The sequence below is a fragment of the Castanea sativa genome, chromosome 5 (assembly GCF_040712315.1).
Source record: "Castanea sativa cultivar Marrone di Chiusa Pesio chromosome 5, ASM4071231v1".
Taxonomy (NCBI): Eukaryota; Viridiplantae; Streptophyta; class Magnoliopsida; order Fagales; family Fagaceae; genus Castanea; species Castanea sativa.
The window spans coordinates 3941804-3957775 of NC_134017.1; the positions used below are offsets into that span (position 1 = coordinate 3941804).

The 15972-nt window shown below is 39.4% G+C and overlaps 3 protein-coding genes and 1 long non-coding RNA gene across 10 annotated transcripts; 2 read left to right on the plus strand and 2 right to left on the minus strand.

Annotated features, from left to right (window-relative positions):
* Positions 1–2094: 2094 nt before the first annotated feature.
* LOC142634565 (uncharacterized) lies at positions 2095–3298 on the plus strand. The gene is made up of 2 exons (XM_075808866.1): positions 2095–2170; positions 2490–3298. Exons 1-2 carry the CDS (start codon positions 2095–2097, stop codon positions 3296–3298), a joined length of 885 nt encoding a protein of 294 aa, XP_075664981.1.
* Positions 3299–6504: 3206 nt separating this feature from the next.
* LOC142634566 (uncharacterized) lies at positions 6505–6996 on the plus strand. The gene has a single exon (XM_075808867.1). It carries the CDS (start codon positions 6505–6507, stop codon positions 6994–6996), a length of 492 nt encoding a protein of 163 aa, XP_075664982.1.
* A 1042-nt stretch (positions 6997–8038) lies between these two features.
* LOC142634568 (uncharacterized) lies at positions 8039–9780 on the minus strand. The gene is made up of 4 exons (XM_075808868.1): positions 9675–9780; positions 9161–9349; positions 8674–9071; positions 8039–8598 (listed from the first exon to the last, which is right to left on the minus strand). The coding sequence occupies exons 1-4, from the start codon at positions 9778–9780 to the stop codon at positions 8314–8316; spliced, it is 978 nt and encodes a 325-aa protein (XP_075664983.1). The 3' UTR covers positions 8039–8313.
* Positions 9781–12744: 2964 nt separating this feature from the next.
* Positions 12745–15868, minus strand: LOC142637088 (uncharacterized). 7 transcript variants are annotated; one of them, XR_012844533.1, is made up of 6 exons: positions 15684–15868; positions 15227–15324; positions 14888–15010; positions 14222–14553; positions 13694–13784; positions 12745–13610 (listed from the first exon to the last, which is right to left on the minus strand). It is a non-coding gene; the product is annotated as an uncharacterized LOC142637088 (long non-coding RNA). The 7 variants fall into 7 exon arrangements; XR_012844529.1 differs by having other exon boundaries at positions 13694–14553; XR_012844534.1 differs by lacking the exon at positions 12745–13610 and having other exon boundaries at positions 13647–14281; positions 14387–14438.
* Between the last annotated feature and the right edge of the window lie 104 nt (positions 15869–15972).

Below are 15972 nucleotides of genomic sequence, written 5' to 3' on the forward strand. Positions count from 1 at the left end.
GTTGAATTGTAACACAAAACATTCAATTTTCTCATTCTTGCATAGTAGTAGAGCATTGCTATCTCAAGAAAAGATTGGGTCTTGTGTTCCTGTGTATTATGACTAGACCCATCAAGATTATAATCTGTGTCCACTTTTGATCACAATTTTGTAAGACTAGTGCACTAGAGTGCTAGACGCCTAGACCCAAACCAAGTCTCATGATCTCTAGGAAAAGTTAACATAATATTTTGGGCTTAAGGAACTGCATCATCAATGGAATGATAACCAGATTTAGTTAATGGCTACTAATGAAGGTTCATCCGAACCCTTCTTGTTTCTCAATTAATTACTACACAAGAAGTTGATTCATTGTAATGGGCCTAATGGGGCTCACAAGACACAGCCAATAACAAGATTGTGGATTCATTGACTGGCTCATCGTGTAATATTACCATGATTTTTCAAAGCTCTTTTTCATATCTATTTCCAAGGATATTGCGCATAGTGTCATCTATTCAAATCCGTTCAACAAACTTTGGGAAGATTTCAAAGTACATTTTTCCCCAACGAATTCACATAGGCTTTTTCAGAACTAATATCTTGAAATTTAAAATCTTTACCAAGAGTAGCGACCTGTTGCTACCTTTTTTACAAAGCTGAAATAACTTTGCGATGACCTAATTAACGTCAACTTGTTAGATAGTGCATAGATACAGCAAGATCAGATCATGAAATTCTTTATGAGATTCAATCACACATTCTACGATAGGGGACAGTAAGTACTCCATTGACAGTGACACGGTAATTTTTGTTTTATTTTATTTTATTTTATAATACTTACACTAATTGAGAAATGATATGTCCACAACATTTTTACAATATTTTTACAACAAATTCTAAGTGGCAGGTTGTTACTAGTTGTTATTGTTGAGGCAAAAATGTAATCTTCGTGTTAGGTTCAAATTTGAACCAATAACAACTAACCACCTGTAATTTGTTGTAAAAATATTGTAAAAATGTTCTGTACGTAGCATTTCTGTACAATAATTTTATTTCAAAGAAAGACCGCACCTCCAAATGTTCATTTCTTACAATAATCCTAGTTAACTCATTTTTTATTCACCGAGTTAAAACATTCTTCATTGCATCATGTCTACTCCGTGCTTAACTGCTTATGCATGAATGCGCTAGGGACGGCCAAATTTAGTGAGTAATGAGTACCCGACCCTACATGAAACATTTAGATATTACCTGAAATGTCAGGGTAAAGAGAATGGGGGTTTGGGTAAAAATCCAAATTTTTGGGTTGGACTGTTCCATAAAAATTAAAAAAAAAAAAAAATCTATTTAAGGATAAAATTTCTGCTAAATGGAGGCCAGAGAGTTTTCTCCTCTAGTTTTGTTGAAAATGCTATGTATGTTGACGGGATTGACGAATTTAACTTATCTGGACAAAGTCATCAAAGCCAGCGAAGTAGCATTGACAGACAAAGAAACCAGGTGCCATTGACGATGTAAGTCCCATTAATGACGAAAGAAAAGAAGTCATTCAATGCGGTCTAAATAAATGCCTCGGACGGTTACAGGGACAATTGTATGGACCGTTGGAACCCCATTAAAGCTCACATCATTGGCCACGAGGCATTACCAAAAGAGGCATTAAAGCCACAATAACTGTCACAACGACTAGGGGCTGTAGGAACATATATAAAGCCCTCATAAGCACGAGCAAAAGGTACAAAAACACACACAGAAAATACTTATTATTTTTACCACATTGTTCTATCTTTCCAAAGACCTCCTTTATACAGACTTTGGCATCGAAGACGTTGTGGCAGGCACCACACTGGTGACCATCCTAAGGAAACTTCCTTATTATTTCCATGGCCGTAGTAAAGAAGGTTCGGTTCCATCTGGACGTATTTACTTGGACTGACGAAATTGTACTTCATTAGTTTGGCGCCATCTATGGGAACATATTTTCATACTCAAATTTGAAAACGTAATTTCTACCCACTTCAATATTCAGATAACCAGGATTCAATAGCCTTAGCTCAGCAAGTCCAAGCTCTTGCGGCCACCGTTGAAGAGCTCACCAGGTAGAATCAGGAAATGAGGCTACGGCTTCAACAGGAGGAGAACTGGTCCAAAGCTAGCCAGGAGGATGAGGGAGATAGCCTTGGAAGAAGTGACCGCCGAAGGCCTACTACTCCAGATGAATAGAACACAGATCTTCTTCGAGAAATGAGGAAGAAGATGGACGAGCTGAGGAACCCCATTAAGGAGAAAACGGACCGGAGCCTAGATAGAATGGTTAGGGCAATAGACTCTCCCTTCACTACGGCGGTCCTAGAATGCCCGGTGTTTTTAAAATTTCGGTTGCCTCAACTTGAGCCGTTTGACGGACTAAAGGACCCAGGACCGCCTCAACACCTTCAAGACAACACTAGGCCTCTAATAGCATTTTGACGAAATACTGTGTCGTTCCTTCCCTATCACTCTTAAAGGAGCTGTAAGGGAATGGTTCATTAAGCTGCCAACTTTGTCTATCGATAGCTTCCAGCAGTTGAGGAGCGCCTTTTTACTTCACTTCATCGGAGGACAACGTCCTAAGAGGCCAGCGGACCATCTACTTACTATTAGACAAGGGGAGAAGGAAACCCTGTGGTCATATGTGAAATGCTTTACTCGAGAAACCTTGGAGGTAGATGATGCTGATGACAAAGTGCAGTTGACGACCTTTAAGGCAAGACTGAAGTCTAGAAAGTTTATGGTTTCGCTTGCAAAGAATCCTCCTAAGATGATGGCAGAGATGCTCGTGAAGGCACAAAAGTATATGAATGCTAAAGATGCATTAGCAGCCATAATGGACGAAGAAAAGTCGAGAAAAGAGGGAAGGAAAGAAGACGATTGTAGGGGACCAAAAAGGGAACTTCTAGGTCGTCGAAATAGTGACAGTGACAAACAGAAGGACGAAAAAACTCCTCAAACGGTAAAATTCACCCATGTAATTATGTCTATTGACAAAATTTTGACGCAGATTAAGGATGAGCACTACCTCAAGTGGCCAAGACCACTACATTCATCCCCTAACGTCCGAGACAAGAAGAAGTACTGCCGGTTTCACAAGAACCATGGCCACTACACAGAAGACTGTCGAGATCTAAAAGAGCCGATGGAGGAGTTTATACGGAAAGGAAAACTGCAAAAGTATCAGAAGAAAGGGGGTCTAGAAAATTCAGGGACGGTAATGAAAACCAGTGCGAGTCCTCGCTCAGAGATGAAGATAACATGTCCCAACCCCCACAGAATGTGATTGGGTAGATAAAGACGATCGCAGGGGGACCATTCCCAAGTGGATCATTCAAATCCCTCAGGAAAGTATACCAGAGGCAGGTGAACAGTGTCCACATGATACCCTCATTTAAGTAGAGACGGACGGACCAATACATGTCTTTCAACAAGGAAGATGCAAGAAGACTGAAGCAGCCTCATAACGATCCCTTAGTCATAATACTCACGATAGAAGGATTCAATACCAAGAGGATCCTCGTGGACAACGGTAGCTCTGCAAACATCATCTACCTTCCTGCTTTTCAATAGCTGAAGCTAGATCCAAGAAGACTACGTCCATTTGACTCCCCTTTATCAATTTCAGTGGAAAAAAAAGTGTATCCCAAGGGCATAGTGACATTGACAGTAACAGTGGGGACCTACCCGAAGCAATTGACCCGTCAATTAGACTTCTTGGTGGTATACTGCCCCTCGTCTTACAATGTGATTATTGGGAGGCCCACGCTCAATTGATGGAAGTTAGCCATGTCCACCTACTGCCTAAAAGTAAAATTCCCAACGGAAAACGGTGTTGGCAAGGTGAAAGGAGATCAAGTCCTGGCCAAAGAGTGCTACCATGCCGTGTTGGTAGCAAGGGAGAACCATACTTGGACGATCGAGGAGAAGGAAGAAGATAAAATAGAGAACCTAGAGACAGTGGAATTGGTCGAAGGAGAGACAACCAAGACAACAAGAATAGGGACGACACTGAGTCTAGAGATGAGAGCAAGGCTCGTCCAATTCCTTAAAGAAAACTTGGATGTCTTCGCGTGGAGTCACGAGGACATGCCAGGCATATCTCCAAAAGTCATTCAGCATAAGCTAAACGTGGACCCGAAAGGAAAGCCTGTGCAGCAAAAATGACGGGTCTTCGTCCCAGAATGAAACAAAGCAATTACAGATGAAGTTAACAAACTGTTGTCGGTAGGCTTTATCTGGGAAGTCTACTATCCCGATTGGCTTGCAAATGTCATCCTAGTGAAGAAAGCGAATGAGAAGTGGAGAATGTGCGTGAACTTCACGGATCTGAATAAGGCTTGCCCAAAAGATAGTTTCCCTCTACCTAGGATAGACTAGCTAGTGGATTCTACAGCTGGACATAAGTTATTGACGTTCATGGATGCTTTCTCAAGATACAATCAGATAAAGATGGCTGAAGAAGATCAAGAGAAAACTGCTTTCATCACAAGTCAAGGGCTCTATTACTATAAGGTAATGCCCTTTGGACTAAAGAATGCAGGAGCAACTTACCAGAGGTTAGTAAACAAAATGTTCAGCAAGCAGATTGGCAGGAACATGGAGGTGTATGTGGATGACATGCTCATCAAAAGTAAAGAAGAAATTTCCCATCTGGACAACTTGAAGGAGACATTCACCACCCTCAGGCAATACCAGATGAAGTTGAATCCCAATAAGTGTGCCTTTGGTGTAGCCTCAGGGAAATTCTTGGGATTCATGGTGTTCCAAAGAGGAATAGAAGTAAACCTGGAGAAGGCGCAGGCCATACTCAACATGACATCGCCCAAGATTGTTAAAGAAGTCCAGAAGCTCACAGGAAGGATTGCTGCACTTAATAGGTTCGTCTCTAAAGCGACTGACAAATGCTTGCCCTTATTTAAGACGTTGAAGCAGGAGTTTGCCTGGACTGACGAATGTGAGGCAGCGTTTCAGGAACTCAAACGTTACTTGAGTAATCCACCCCTCTTGAGCCCATCCAAGGAAAGGGAAAACTTATATTTGTATTTGGCAGTATCAACCTCGGTCGTGAGCGCAACCCTAATTCGAGAAGAGGACAAGAAGCAGCTCCCAGTTTACTACGTCAGTCAAGCTTTCCAAAGTGCTAAAGCAAAGTACCCAAGGATTGAAAAGATTGCATTCACATTAATAGTAGCCTCATGCAAACTACAACCTTATTTTCAGGCGAACCCTATTCTCGTGATGACGAATCAACCCATTAGGAAATCCATGAACAAGCCTGAAGCAGCAGGGAGAATGGTCCAATGGGCAATCGAACTCAGTTAGTTCGACATTAGGTACCAACCCAGGACAGCCATTAAGGCATAAGCCCTGGCGGACTTCATCGTCAAGTTCACCTTCCTAAACGAGGACAAACTCACCAAAGAGACAGAATGGTGGACAGTACAGACTGACGGTTTGTCAACCCAAAAAAGGGGGGGAGTAGGGGTCACCATAAACGCCTCTGATAGAGAAATACTCAAATACGGAGTTCAACTGAAATTCTCAGCCACCAATAACGAGGCTGAGTGCGAAGGGATACTGACGGGGTTGAGACTTGGAAAGGCACTTGAAGCTAAGAACCTGCTAGTCCAAAGTGATTCAAAGCTGGTGATAGGGCAGATTAAGGAAGACTATGAAGCAAAAGAGGAAAGAATGCAGAAATACCTCAGGCTGACGAAGCATTTAATTCAGGAATTTGATAAGGTTGAGTTTGTGCAGATCCCCAGAAGCCAGAACGTCTTAGCAGACGAAGTCGTGTGGATGGCATTGTAGGAAGAAGGAGCAGCGAATACAGGCTTGAAGATGGAAATCCAAAATCACCCCAACATTGAGGAAATCCCTATATTCGTAATCCAAAGCACAGGTAGCTAAATGACACCAATCATATCCTTTCTCCAAGATGGGCACCTCCCTCAAGACATCGAAGAGGCTAGGAAGGTCAGGAAGAAAGCAGCCAGGTTCACAATCTTGAACGACGCTCTGTACAAGAGATGTTTTTCCATGCCTTACTTAACGTGCGTGGATGAAGAAGAAGCCAAATATATTTTGGAGGAGATCTATAAGGAATTTGTGGAGACCACACAGGCCCCAGATCACTGGTAAGTAAAGTTATTAGAACATGTTATTTTTGGCCTACAATGCAGGTAGATTCAAGGGAGCTCGTCAAGAAGTGTGACTAGTGTCAAAGATTTGGCAATGTTCAACGCCTTCCAGCAAAGAGACTGACGACGATATCCTCCCCCAGACCTTTTGCACAATGGGGGATTGACATCGTCGGCTCGTTATCCCAAAGTAAAGGACAAGTAAAATTCCTACTAGTCGCCATTGATTACTTCACGAAGTGGGTCAAAGCAGAGACATTAGCAACCATCACTGAGGCTAGAATCTAGAACTTCATCTAGAAGAACATTATTTGCAGGTTCGGGATTCCACAGACGATCATAACAGATAATGGGCTGTAGTTTAAAAGTCAGAGCTTTAAGGACTTTTGTTCAGGCTTGGGGATCAAGAACCAGTTCTCATCCCCGAGACATCCACAGGCAAACGGACAGACAGGAGGTGACAAATCGGACACTACTCAGGATTATCAAAGCCAGATTGGACGACGCAAAGGGCGCCTGGCTGGAAGAATTGCCAAACATTTTGTGGGCTTACAAGACTATGACAAGAACCCCAACAGAAGAAACCCCCTTCAGACTCACCTACAGTATCGAGGTGGTAATCTCGATCGAAGTAGGAATAACCAACATCAAGTGGGAAATGTTCCACAAGGAGAGTAATGACAACCAGCTACGGGTCAACCTAGATTGCCTAGATGAAGTGAGAGAGGTGGTCTCTGACAAGATGACGAAGTACCAGCGAAAGATGGCCGAGTACTACCACAAGAGGGTGAAGCTCAGACGACTTGACATAGGAGACCTCGTCTGCGCAAGGTCACCCTAGTAACTCGAGACTTTGCCCAAGGAAAGCTCGGCCCCACATGGGAAGGACCCTACCGGGTTTCCCATTACTCCAGACAAGGCAACTACCACCTAGAGACCATAGACGGATAGAGACTCTTACGACCATGGAATATTGAGCACTTGAAGATATATCACCAATAGATGTAACAGACGATTGTACTTGTTCTCGAAAGCAATAAAATGGACTATTCAACCAAAGTTTTGATGATTGCAAATTTTGTAATATGAACGTCGCCTAAAAAATGGCTAAGTAATAAGATTCCGCCTAGACGGATGTAAGCTACTAATGAAGCCAAAAAAAAAATTTGACAAGATCCCTAAAAGGGTGTAAGTCACAAAAATGGCTAAGTAACAAAATTCCGCCTAGACGGATGTAAGTTACTGACAAAGCTAAAAATATTGACAAAATTCCTAAAAGGGTGTATGTCACAAAAATGACTAAGTAACAAGATTCCGCCTAGACGGATGTAAGTTACTGACGAAGCTAAATATATTGACAAGATTCCTAAAAGGGTGTAAGTAAAAAAAAATGGCTAAGTAACAAGATTCCGCCTAGACGGATGTAAGTTACTGACGAAGCCAAAAAAAAAAAAATTTTGTCAAGATCCCAAAAGGGGTGTAAGTCACAAAAATGGCTAAGTAACAAGATTTCGCCTAGATGGATATAAGTTACTGATAAAACAAAAATACAAGAACCATGCAACAAACATGTTCAAAAGAAAGTATCTTTTGAAAAAGGCTCAAGCTGAATTTGAGCTCTTAGCTAGTTCGCCAAAACCCTCGAGAAGATATCAAGCACAGGAAATCAACTAAAGGAAAGATCATAACTAAAAATTCTCTGCTAAAGCATTAACACAAAAAGGAAAAGCACAAGCAAGGAAGTATGCGATTGCCCATTTAATTTAAGCCAAAAAAAAAAAAAAAAAAAACAGCGGGCAGATACCATTGTTTTTTTTCAATCAAGGCCCATAAACACTAGGACGAAGATATTGTTCTCAAAATAGGCTTACAAAAGGCCCAAAACATAACGGGCACCCAAAAAAAAAAAGGGAAAGGAATTTTTAGCAAGAGACAAAGTTCAGGAATTGGCAGCGGTGTCTCCAGTAGGGGCACTCTCAGGAACATCAACTTCTGGAGCCGAGGATTGAGCAACTTCGTCAACCGCCATCTCTTTATCCACCTCTTCCAAATCTAAATTCTCCAAATTCACTCCGGTGGGATGCTTGATGAGGTACCACCTCAGAAGCTCAAAACCCTTGAAATACTAGCTGAAGAGGACAGTGTTGAACTCGCCAGTCTACTGGAAAGCCTCAACAACATTAGTAGCAATGGTTTTGATCCTCTCCCTGGCACCCAAAAGTTGTTCATCTTTTTCTAGGGTCAATTGACACTCAGCTCTGAGGTTGTCACTCAAGGTCTTGATTTTTTCCTTTAAAGTGGTGGACTCGCCCATAGAGTCGATGAGTTTCTTCTTCAGCGTCGAATTCTCCGCCTCCAAAGCCTCCATCCTAGATACTAGAGACGCCACCATAGCCCCCTGAGTGAGATACTCAAAAGTAATATGAATACTCTCCCCTAACACCTGCAAAGAAAATTGAAGCCATCAACACATTGAAAAAGAAAAAGAAAGAAACTAAAAGTTGCACGAGCTTTTTACCTGAACAAGTTTATGGACGTGGTGAGTTGCAACCTCGTTGAAAGGCACGCCAAAGAAGACCTTAAAGTCCTCAGTAGTTACGACCCTGTGTGCCCTTTCCACCGCCAGCCTCTCATTATCCCAGACGGTAGACGAGCCAAAATCAGCCTTCTCCTTCCCTTTGTCAGATAAGCGCGGCCTTTTTGAAGCTGGAGTAGGGATCTCTTCAATCGAAGTGGCAGGGGAGGCTGTCCTCGTTGTTTCAGTGCCAGACACAATAGGAGTACCGGAGACAGTTGGAGTAACGGAAGGGCCCTTCCTTGTGACGCGCACCGTCCTCTTCCCAAGGCTAGACAATGGCTCGTCCTTCTTTGACCTCATTTTCGCATACAAATCCTTGTCAAACTTGGTTGTCATCTCTGCAAAGAGGAAAACACTTGTAAAAAGAATAAAGAAAAAAAAGGAGGGTATATATGAAAGAACCAGTACTGACGAACCTAACATTTACTCTTTTTTCTCTTTTTTCCCTCAATATCAAGGTTGTGCAGGACAGAGGCGGGGGGCTCTAGGCTAAAACAATAGAAGGAGAGAGTCCTTGGGTCCACCCGATCATCCCAATCTTCAATCGTCTTCGCGTATTCGATCGCCTTCTCCACCCGCTCTTTGTACCTACTCTTAAGCTTAGGTCGTCTCTTAACTGCGCAAAACAAGGAATAAAAAAAGTTAGCGGTTGTAAAAGTAAACGCAGCAAAGCTCAAATGACGAGAGGAAATAATGACGCACCTAAGGTTGGGGTTCTCCATGATGAAGTAACCTTAGAAGATCACCCCAAACCCCGCCAGAGGGAGTCTCAAAGTCATCCCTAGACACAAAGAAAAACCTAGACTTCCAATACCTAAAAGACGAAGGTAGACCTCTAACAATCTTGGTCCTCCTCTCCCAGGGCACCAATTCATAATACCCGTATTCCTTGGACTCTTTCAAGTGGTACAATTAGACGAGCTCGTCTACTTTAAGCATGCCTCTGTCCGTAGCAGCCAGCCATATCCCCATACAGCTGACCATTATCCTCCATGAATTGGGCATAAGTTGCCCAAGAGCAATACCAAGACGATCTAACAGCTCCATGACGAATGGGTGGACAGGAAATCTCAACCCACAGACGAAGGCAGACTCATAAAAGCATACCTCCCCAAGGAAAAAGTGACAGGCCCGATCCTTTTTAGTGGGTAGATGAACCCTAACTCACTTTGGGAACTGGAGTCTATTCTTAAATCTACTCAATGTATCAGTGTCCAACCCGCACATTTCCTCGAGAGCGTGAAAAGCCTTAACTTCTCGAAGGGAAGAGACGACTGTATCTTCCTCCGCTGGGTCACCGTTAGACGATAGCCCAGTTTCGAGTTTGCTAGACCTAACCTCAGACATTATCTCCCGCTTTCTCACCAGATTCTCGAACCAATCAATCGATTGACGAAGCAAAGGCAACAGATCGGCCAAGGCAACACTCAGGTTGTTGCCCTCAAAAACGAAATTCTCAAGGTGTGGGAAAACCCCTAAAGACCCCCCTAAACGTGCAAAATGAAACGAAATCAAGGGGCAAGCTATCCTAACATCGGAGCCACTAACCATGGAAAAACCAAAAAACCAAGGAAAAAGATAAATCCTAAAACCCCAGAATCAAAAGAAGAGAAGAAAGACATACCTCAAACGGAAAATGTAGAAGCTCTGCCACGCACTAGCTTGGAGAAAAATCACAGAGAGATATTGGAGGAGAAAAACACTTAGAGCAATAATTGGGAACTTGAAAAGGTAAAATGGAAAGATGGGGAGAGGAGAAGTTTAAAAACCAAAGCCCAAAAAACTGAAATTCAGCGAGAAACCCAAGGGTCATGCAACTGGAACATTAACTCCACTAATTAGAATAAGCCACGTGGCCACAACATGTGTAGTTTCGTCACTATCCAGTTAATGCGGAGCGAAATCCCAAGAGTCATATACAGTCCACGGACCTTTCAAATCCTGTGACCGGCATTGACACGTCATGACGACCACAGAATCCGGGGGTAGCTGATGGGATTGACGAATTTAACTTATCTGGACGAAGTCATTAAAGCCAGCAAAGTAGCATTGATAGACGAAGAAACCAGGTGCCATTGACGATATAAGCCCCATTACTGACAAAGGAAAAGGAACTCATTCAATGCAGTCTAAATAAATGCCTCAGACGGTTATAGGGACAACTTTATAGACCATTGGAAGCCCATTAAAGCTCACATTGGCCACGAGGCGTTACCAAAAGAGGCATTAAATCCACAATAACTGCCACAACAGGTAGGGGCTGTAGGAACATATATAAAGCCCTCACAAGCACGAGCAGAAGGTACGAAAACACACACAAAAATACTTATTATTTTTACCACATTGTTTTATCTTTCCAAAGACCTCCTTTATACTGACTTTGGCATCAGAGGCGTTGTGGCAGGCACTACACCGATGACCATCCTAAGGAAGCTTCCTTATCCTTTCCATAACCGTAGTAAAAAAAGTTTGGTTCCATCTGGATGCATTTACTTGGACTGACGAATTTGTACTTCATCATATGTTATTTAAAAATACAGCGTTTAGTTGCCATAAATTTTGGCAATGACAAGGTATAGCAGGGAAGGGGAAGTGCTGTTCAGGTTTATAAAGGTGTTCTACCAAGTCCAATCCATTTTATAAAGAAAAAAGAAGAGGATAAGCACAATTATACATTTTATTTAGCCTATCTTAGCCCCTTTAGTCTTTTTACCCAGACCAGTTTTTGTGCCTCCTTGTGAATTTGTGATCATATCTAAAGAATAATGCAAAAGGAGAACTGGTAGATAAAAACAATCAATCAGAGAACAAATATTTGGAATGAATTCTCCACAGTACTAGGAGTGATTGGTTTTATATTCATACTAGTCGCTAACCCATGCGATGCACGGGAAAGTTATATTGTACGATAATTTAAACAATTCTTTGTTTCTTCCTCACGTACATTTGATTCCAGTCTCAAAAATCCCTTTAATGAAGAATTTGTAAATTTGTAAGTATATTTTTGTTACTTTTTTGTGATAGAATCATTTTTCTTCTCGCTCTTGAAAATAAAACAAACTCCATACTTTGAAAATATAATTAAAAACAAAGTATTTATAGAAGATCAAATCATACCTATTATTGTATAAATCCAAGATAGCAAATAGGCGTTAAAAAAATGGAATATTCTTTCAAGCATATATTTATTGTTAATTAGCATTTTTTGGAAATTTAAAAATAGAGTTATGTGGAATTTAATTGCTTTTAGTAATAATTTTTTATGCTGTAAATTTTTGTTGAAGATGACACTAATAATTTTTCCGAATATGTGGAAAAGAAATGCAACATAAACTTTTTAAAAAAAAAAATTAGAGTAATTGTTAACAAACCTGGAGTTGACACGGTTAAGTATGCAGCTCTTTCCCTCAAAAAGTATGCAGCTCTTTATCAAAAATGAGAGGACCCGCAAAATAAGTTTTTTTTAAGCTTTTTAATTTTAAAATTTCAACTATCAATTAGGTTCTTGCATCTGATTGATTAATAAAATCAAAATTATGCAATGGCAACGGTTGGAATCATGGTTGTAATAAGCCATGTTCACCCAAATCCATTCATGTTCATTTGATCTGCTTAGGAACAGCCATTTGCTTTCTATCTTTAATGCATCACAGATATGACATGGCTTCAAACCGTTGGCAGGAGTTACATGTTCCAAAAGAAACTCATTTGTGAACTATAGTAAAACTCATTTGATTGTGAACTATAGCAATTCTCATTGAATGCTGCAAGTACTCTTACCAAACCACAAATTTACTCAATCGTAGCAAATAGAAAAAGAGGCTAAAGCAAGGAAAAAAGAAGAATAATTCATGTAAAGCTTTATGTAGGCGTTTGAATGGATGTAAGTGCTATATAATTTCTCAGTTGTAACCTTAATAGAGTAGATAACTCATTCAGCCCAGGAAAAACTTTTTCAAAATAAAAAGAGAGCAAAGAACGAAGCATTGAAAATATCAGTATGAATACCAGGCTACTGCATTATTTGAAAAAAGAAAAGAAGAAAAAAGACTGTTCAATACATTGAATTAAATACCTTAGAAACAAAGTTCTACCAAGCACCTATCTAAATTTGAATGCTTGAAAGTTGAAAGTAACGTTGACAAACTGTGCTTTGACCATAAGGCTTTTATTATAGTCGCTAATACAAAGAGTGTCTAAGAGTGTCTTCATCCTTTAATATAGACAGCAATGACTTGGCCAATAACTTATGATTGATACATAACAAAAAGTAGTCAATAACCAGTAGCAATTAAAACCAAGATGCACAAACCATAAAGTGGCTACAAACTAATGCAAGAGTAAGCAAGGCATTTTCTCAAACCCATGGAGTGCACAAAATATTTCAATGCCTTAGTTATAAATGTTTGTTATTATAAAAATTAGAAACAGAAAACAATAGCATGATTGTGAAGAAAAAAATTACCAAAAGCAGTCGCGTCAAGGGTACTCTGTTTTTTGTCCACAACCTTCGCTGGGTTTGTTCTCGCAGAGGGGAAAAAAATAGAAAACAGAAAAACGGAAAGAAGAAAACAAAAAGCAAACAGCGTACATAAATAATAATAAGTAGTTACCCACTAAAACTAAATAAACAAACCACCGAAAATATACATTTGTTTAGTGTTTTAATAAGTAGTTACCCACTGAAGCTAAATAAGCAAACCACCGAAAAGATACAATTGTTTAGTGTTTTAAAGTGAGGGAGATGACAGCAATTCCATCGAAAATGTGAACATATTGCTTGATTGAATTCACAATCTGAAAAGTTGTTGAGCTATCCAAACCAGTAGATATTTCATCCATGAATAACAATTTAGATGGTCCAACCAACATCTAACCTACAATTTTAGTATTAGATATTATTGATACAGATGTAGAGAGAATAAAATTTTGTATATATGTACTACAAATTTGACTTTACCAGTTGTAACTCGTTTCCTTTGCCCTCCAGATATTCCCCTTAACATTTGATTCCTAACTAAGGTATCTGCACAGACTTCCAATCCCAAAACCTGAAAACAATGTGGAAAAGGAATAAAAGTGAACTATATTGATAATTTCTAAACAATTTCATAATCAATTCAACAATTTGCTGTTATTAACTTTAGAATGTAAACTGTCACAACATTCACCTCCTTCCCTTCTGTTGCTGCTGCCTAGATTAGCAGAAACAAATAAATAGAATGACATATAATGACAATACATATTTTAATGAAGCTGTGAAAACCGGGACAGAAAAGATTGGTTTTGCATAAATCCCAAAAGCAACAAAACTGCTGCAAACCAACTAAGCCAAGAAATCAATTACAACGAAAACCTTACACACAAAAATTCAAAGCCTGTGATCAATAGGATTTTGTGAACCCAACAAAAGGCAAACGTATTAAAGCATTCAGATTTTTTTTTTCATAAATTCTAAAGCATTAAGAAATTGAATTGGGTAAATTACCTCTTCATATAGACAAAAAATTCAAGTGCATGATCACGTTTCTAAAAGTACTCCTCATGCCTCAAAACATTAAAAATGAAAACTTATGTTAGATTCCATCTAGCAGTCCCCATTGAAGTCCAAAAATATTAAAGCTCGAAGTCAGCAGCATAATCACTTACATACCTGCTATGGAAATCCACAATGGGATGTAGATGCCTAAGTTTGATGTAATTATCTTGAATAGATAAAAATTGCATAAAATAAGTTAACAATTGCAATTATTCAGATTGAAATTTGACTGTAATTGAATAGTAGAGAGTGAAACCATCACTTTAGAACCAAACACAGTCCTGAACAATAAAAAAATAAATATATGAGATGAATATTATCTGAAAATACAACTGAGTTAAAACACAGTAAAAACAAATTGTTCAAACTCAAAACTAATGATGATAACTTTACAATGCAACATAGAAGTAGCTATGGCACTTATGAATGTCATATTTTCACAAATGATATGCCACGATCTCACAAAGCATTAATCTGTGCCTTCTAATATTCCTAATTCTAATGAGTAGTTTGTTCCCATTTGATATTATTTTATTTCATAATGCTGTAATTTTCTTCCACTTATAGATCTCACTATTTTAATATAGTAAATTATTCCATGTTTTCAGATTATACCTGTTACATTAGCCACTCCATGAGTTTATGATCCACAAACTGACTTTGCAAGTTGCAATGCCTCAACTCTTACTACGTCACTTTGCCTTGCTCTCCCTTATTCATTGTCAAACATTTTTTCCCCTATATCAATATTCATAAACCAAAAAAAAAAATCAGTTTGAAGTTTACATGACATCCCAAAGCATTAATAGTTAACACATGAAACAAATCAAACAAAACACACCAAAAATTTTATTTGAAATTTCTCAAAAATGACCATAGAAACCCAATCTTTACTGCCAATCTCTTCAATTAACAATAATTCCCACAATCACAATTCAAATAAGAAATACATACCCACTTAGACAGCCATTGGTTTCTGCTTAGAGAATTTTGTAGGGGGATTTTTGGAACTATGAGAAATCAATCAGAGGGCAAAATCTTAGTACCTGATCCTGAAATCAATGGCAAAAAAAAAAAAAAAAAAAAAAAAAAATCAGTGAAAAAGTAAAGACAAAAAGAAGACTGCTTAACAGGTTTTTTGAATCGCAAGGTAACATGGTGGTGAGACAGTCTCTCATCTTCTTCTTCTACTCCTTCTCTAGAGGATGACTGATACAATTTTCTGAATTGGCTGGGGTGTAGCCTTCGACTATTTAGGTTTTTATCATATCTTAACGGTAGTGCCCTCAAATTTCTCATTCTTTCCCAAGATCCAAAACCCATTTTTCCTTTCTCTTTTCCCTCAATTTCTCACCAAACAAATACAATCATAAGAAAATTGCAAAATAAAAATAAAAAGTTTTGGACTTACGGTGAACCTTTAGACTTGCTTTGGAACTTTGCTGGTCAAAAATGGTGAAGTCTTGCTTTGAGTGCTTCTGCAAATAGGACAAAAGTTATATGGAGCGAAGTACAGCAAAAGGGTGAGAGAGAAATAAGAGCGTATAGAGAGATGGAAGAAGTGTTTGCTTTTTTGGGGAGGGAATTTGACACTGCAAAATTTATTACTACTCCTGTAAGACTCATTTATACACATGACTGTTCGGTTTTTTAAATAAACCGAATCAAGCCACCAATTGTAACAAATATTGTAGTGAAAC

What these genes read in the sequence shown, in the direction of transcription:
- LOC142634565 (XM_075808866.1), top strand. Translation starts at nt 2,095, where the DNA reads ATGAGGCTACGGCTTCAACAGGAGGAGAACTGGTCCAAAGCTAGCCAG. An exon ending in GGGAGATAGCCTTGGAAGAA is followed by an intron (nt 2,171 to 2,489) that starts GTGACCGCCGAA and finishes TCACTCTTAAAG; the next exon opens with GAGCTGTAAGGGAATGGTTC.
- LOC142634566 (XM_075808867.1), top strand. Translation starts at nt 6,505, where the DNA reads ATGGGCTGTAGTTTAAAAGTCAGAGCTTTAAGGACTTTTGTTCAGGCT.
- LOC142634568 (XM_075808868.1), bottom strand. Translation starts at nt 9,780, where the DNA reads ATGGAGCTGTTAGATCGTCTTGGTATTGCTCTTGGGCAACTTATGCCC. An exon ending in GCTGGCTGCTACGGACAGAG is followed by an intron (nt 9,350 to 9,674) that starts GCATGCTTAAAG and finishes TGTTTTGCGCAG; the next exon opens with TTAAGAGACGACCTAAGCTT. An exon ending in ACGTCCATAAACTTGTTCAG is followed by an intron (nt 8,599 to 8,673) that starts GTAAAAAGCTCG and finishes TTTTCTTTGCAG; the next exon opens with GTGTTAGGGGAGAGTATTCA.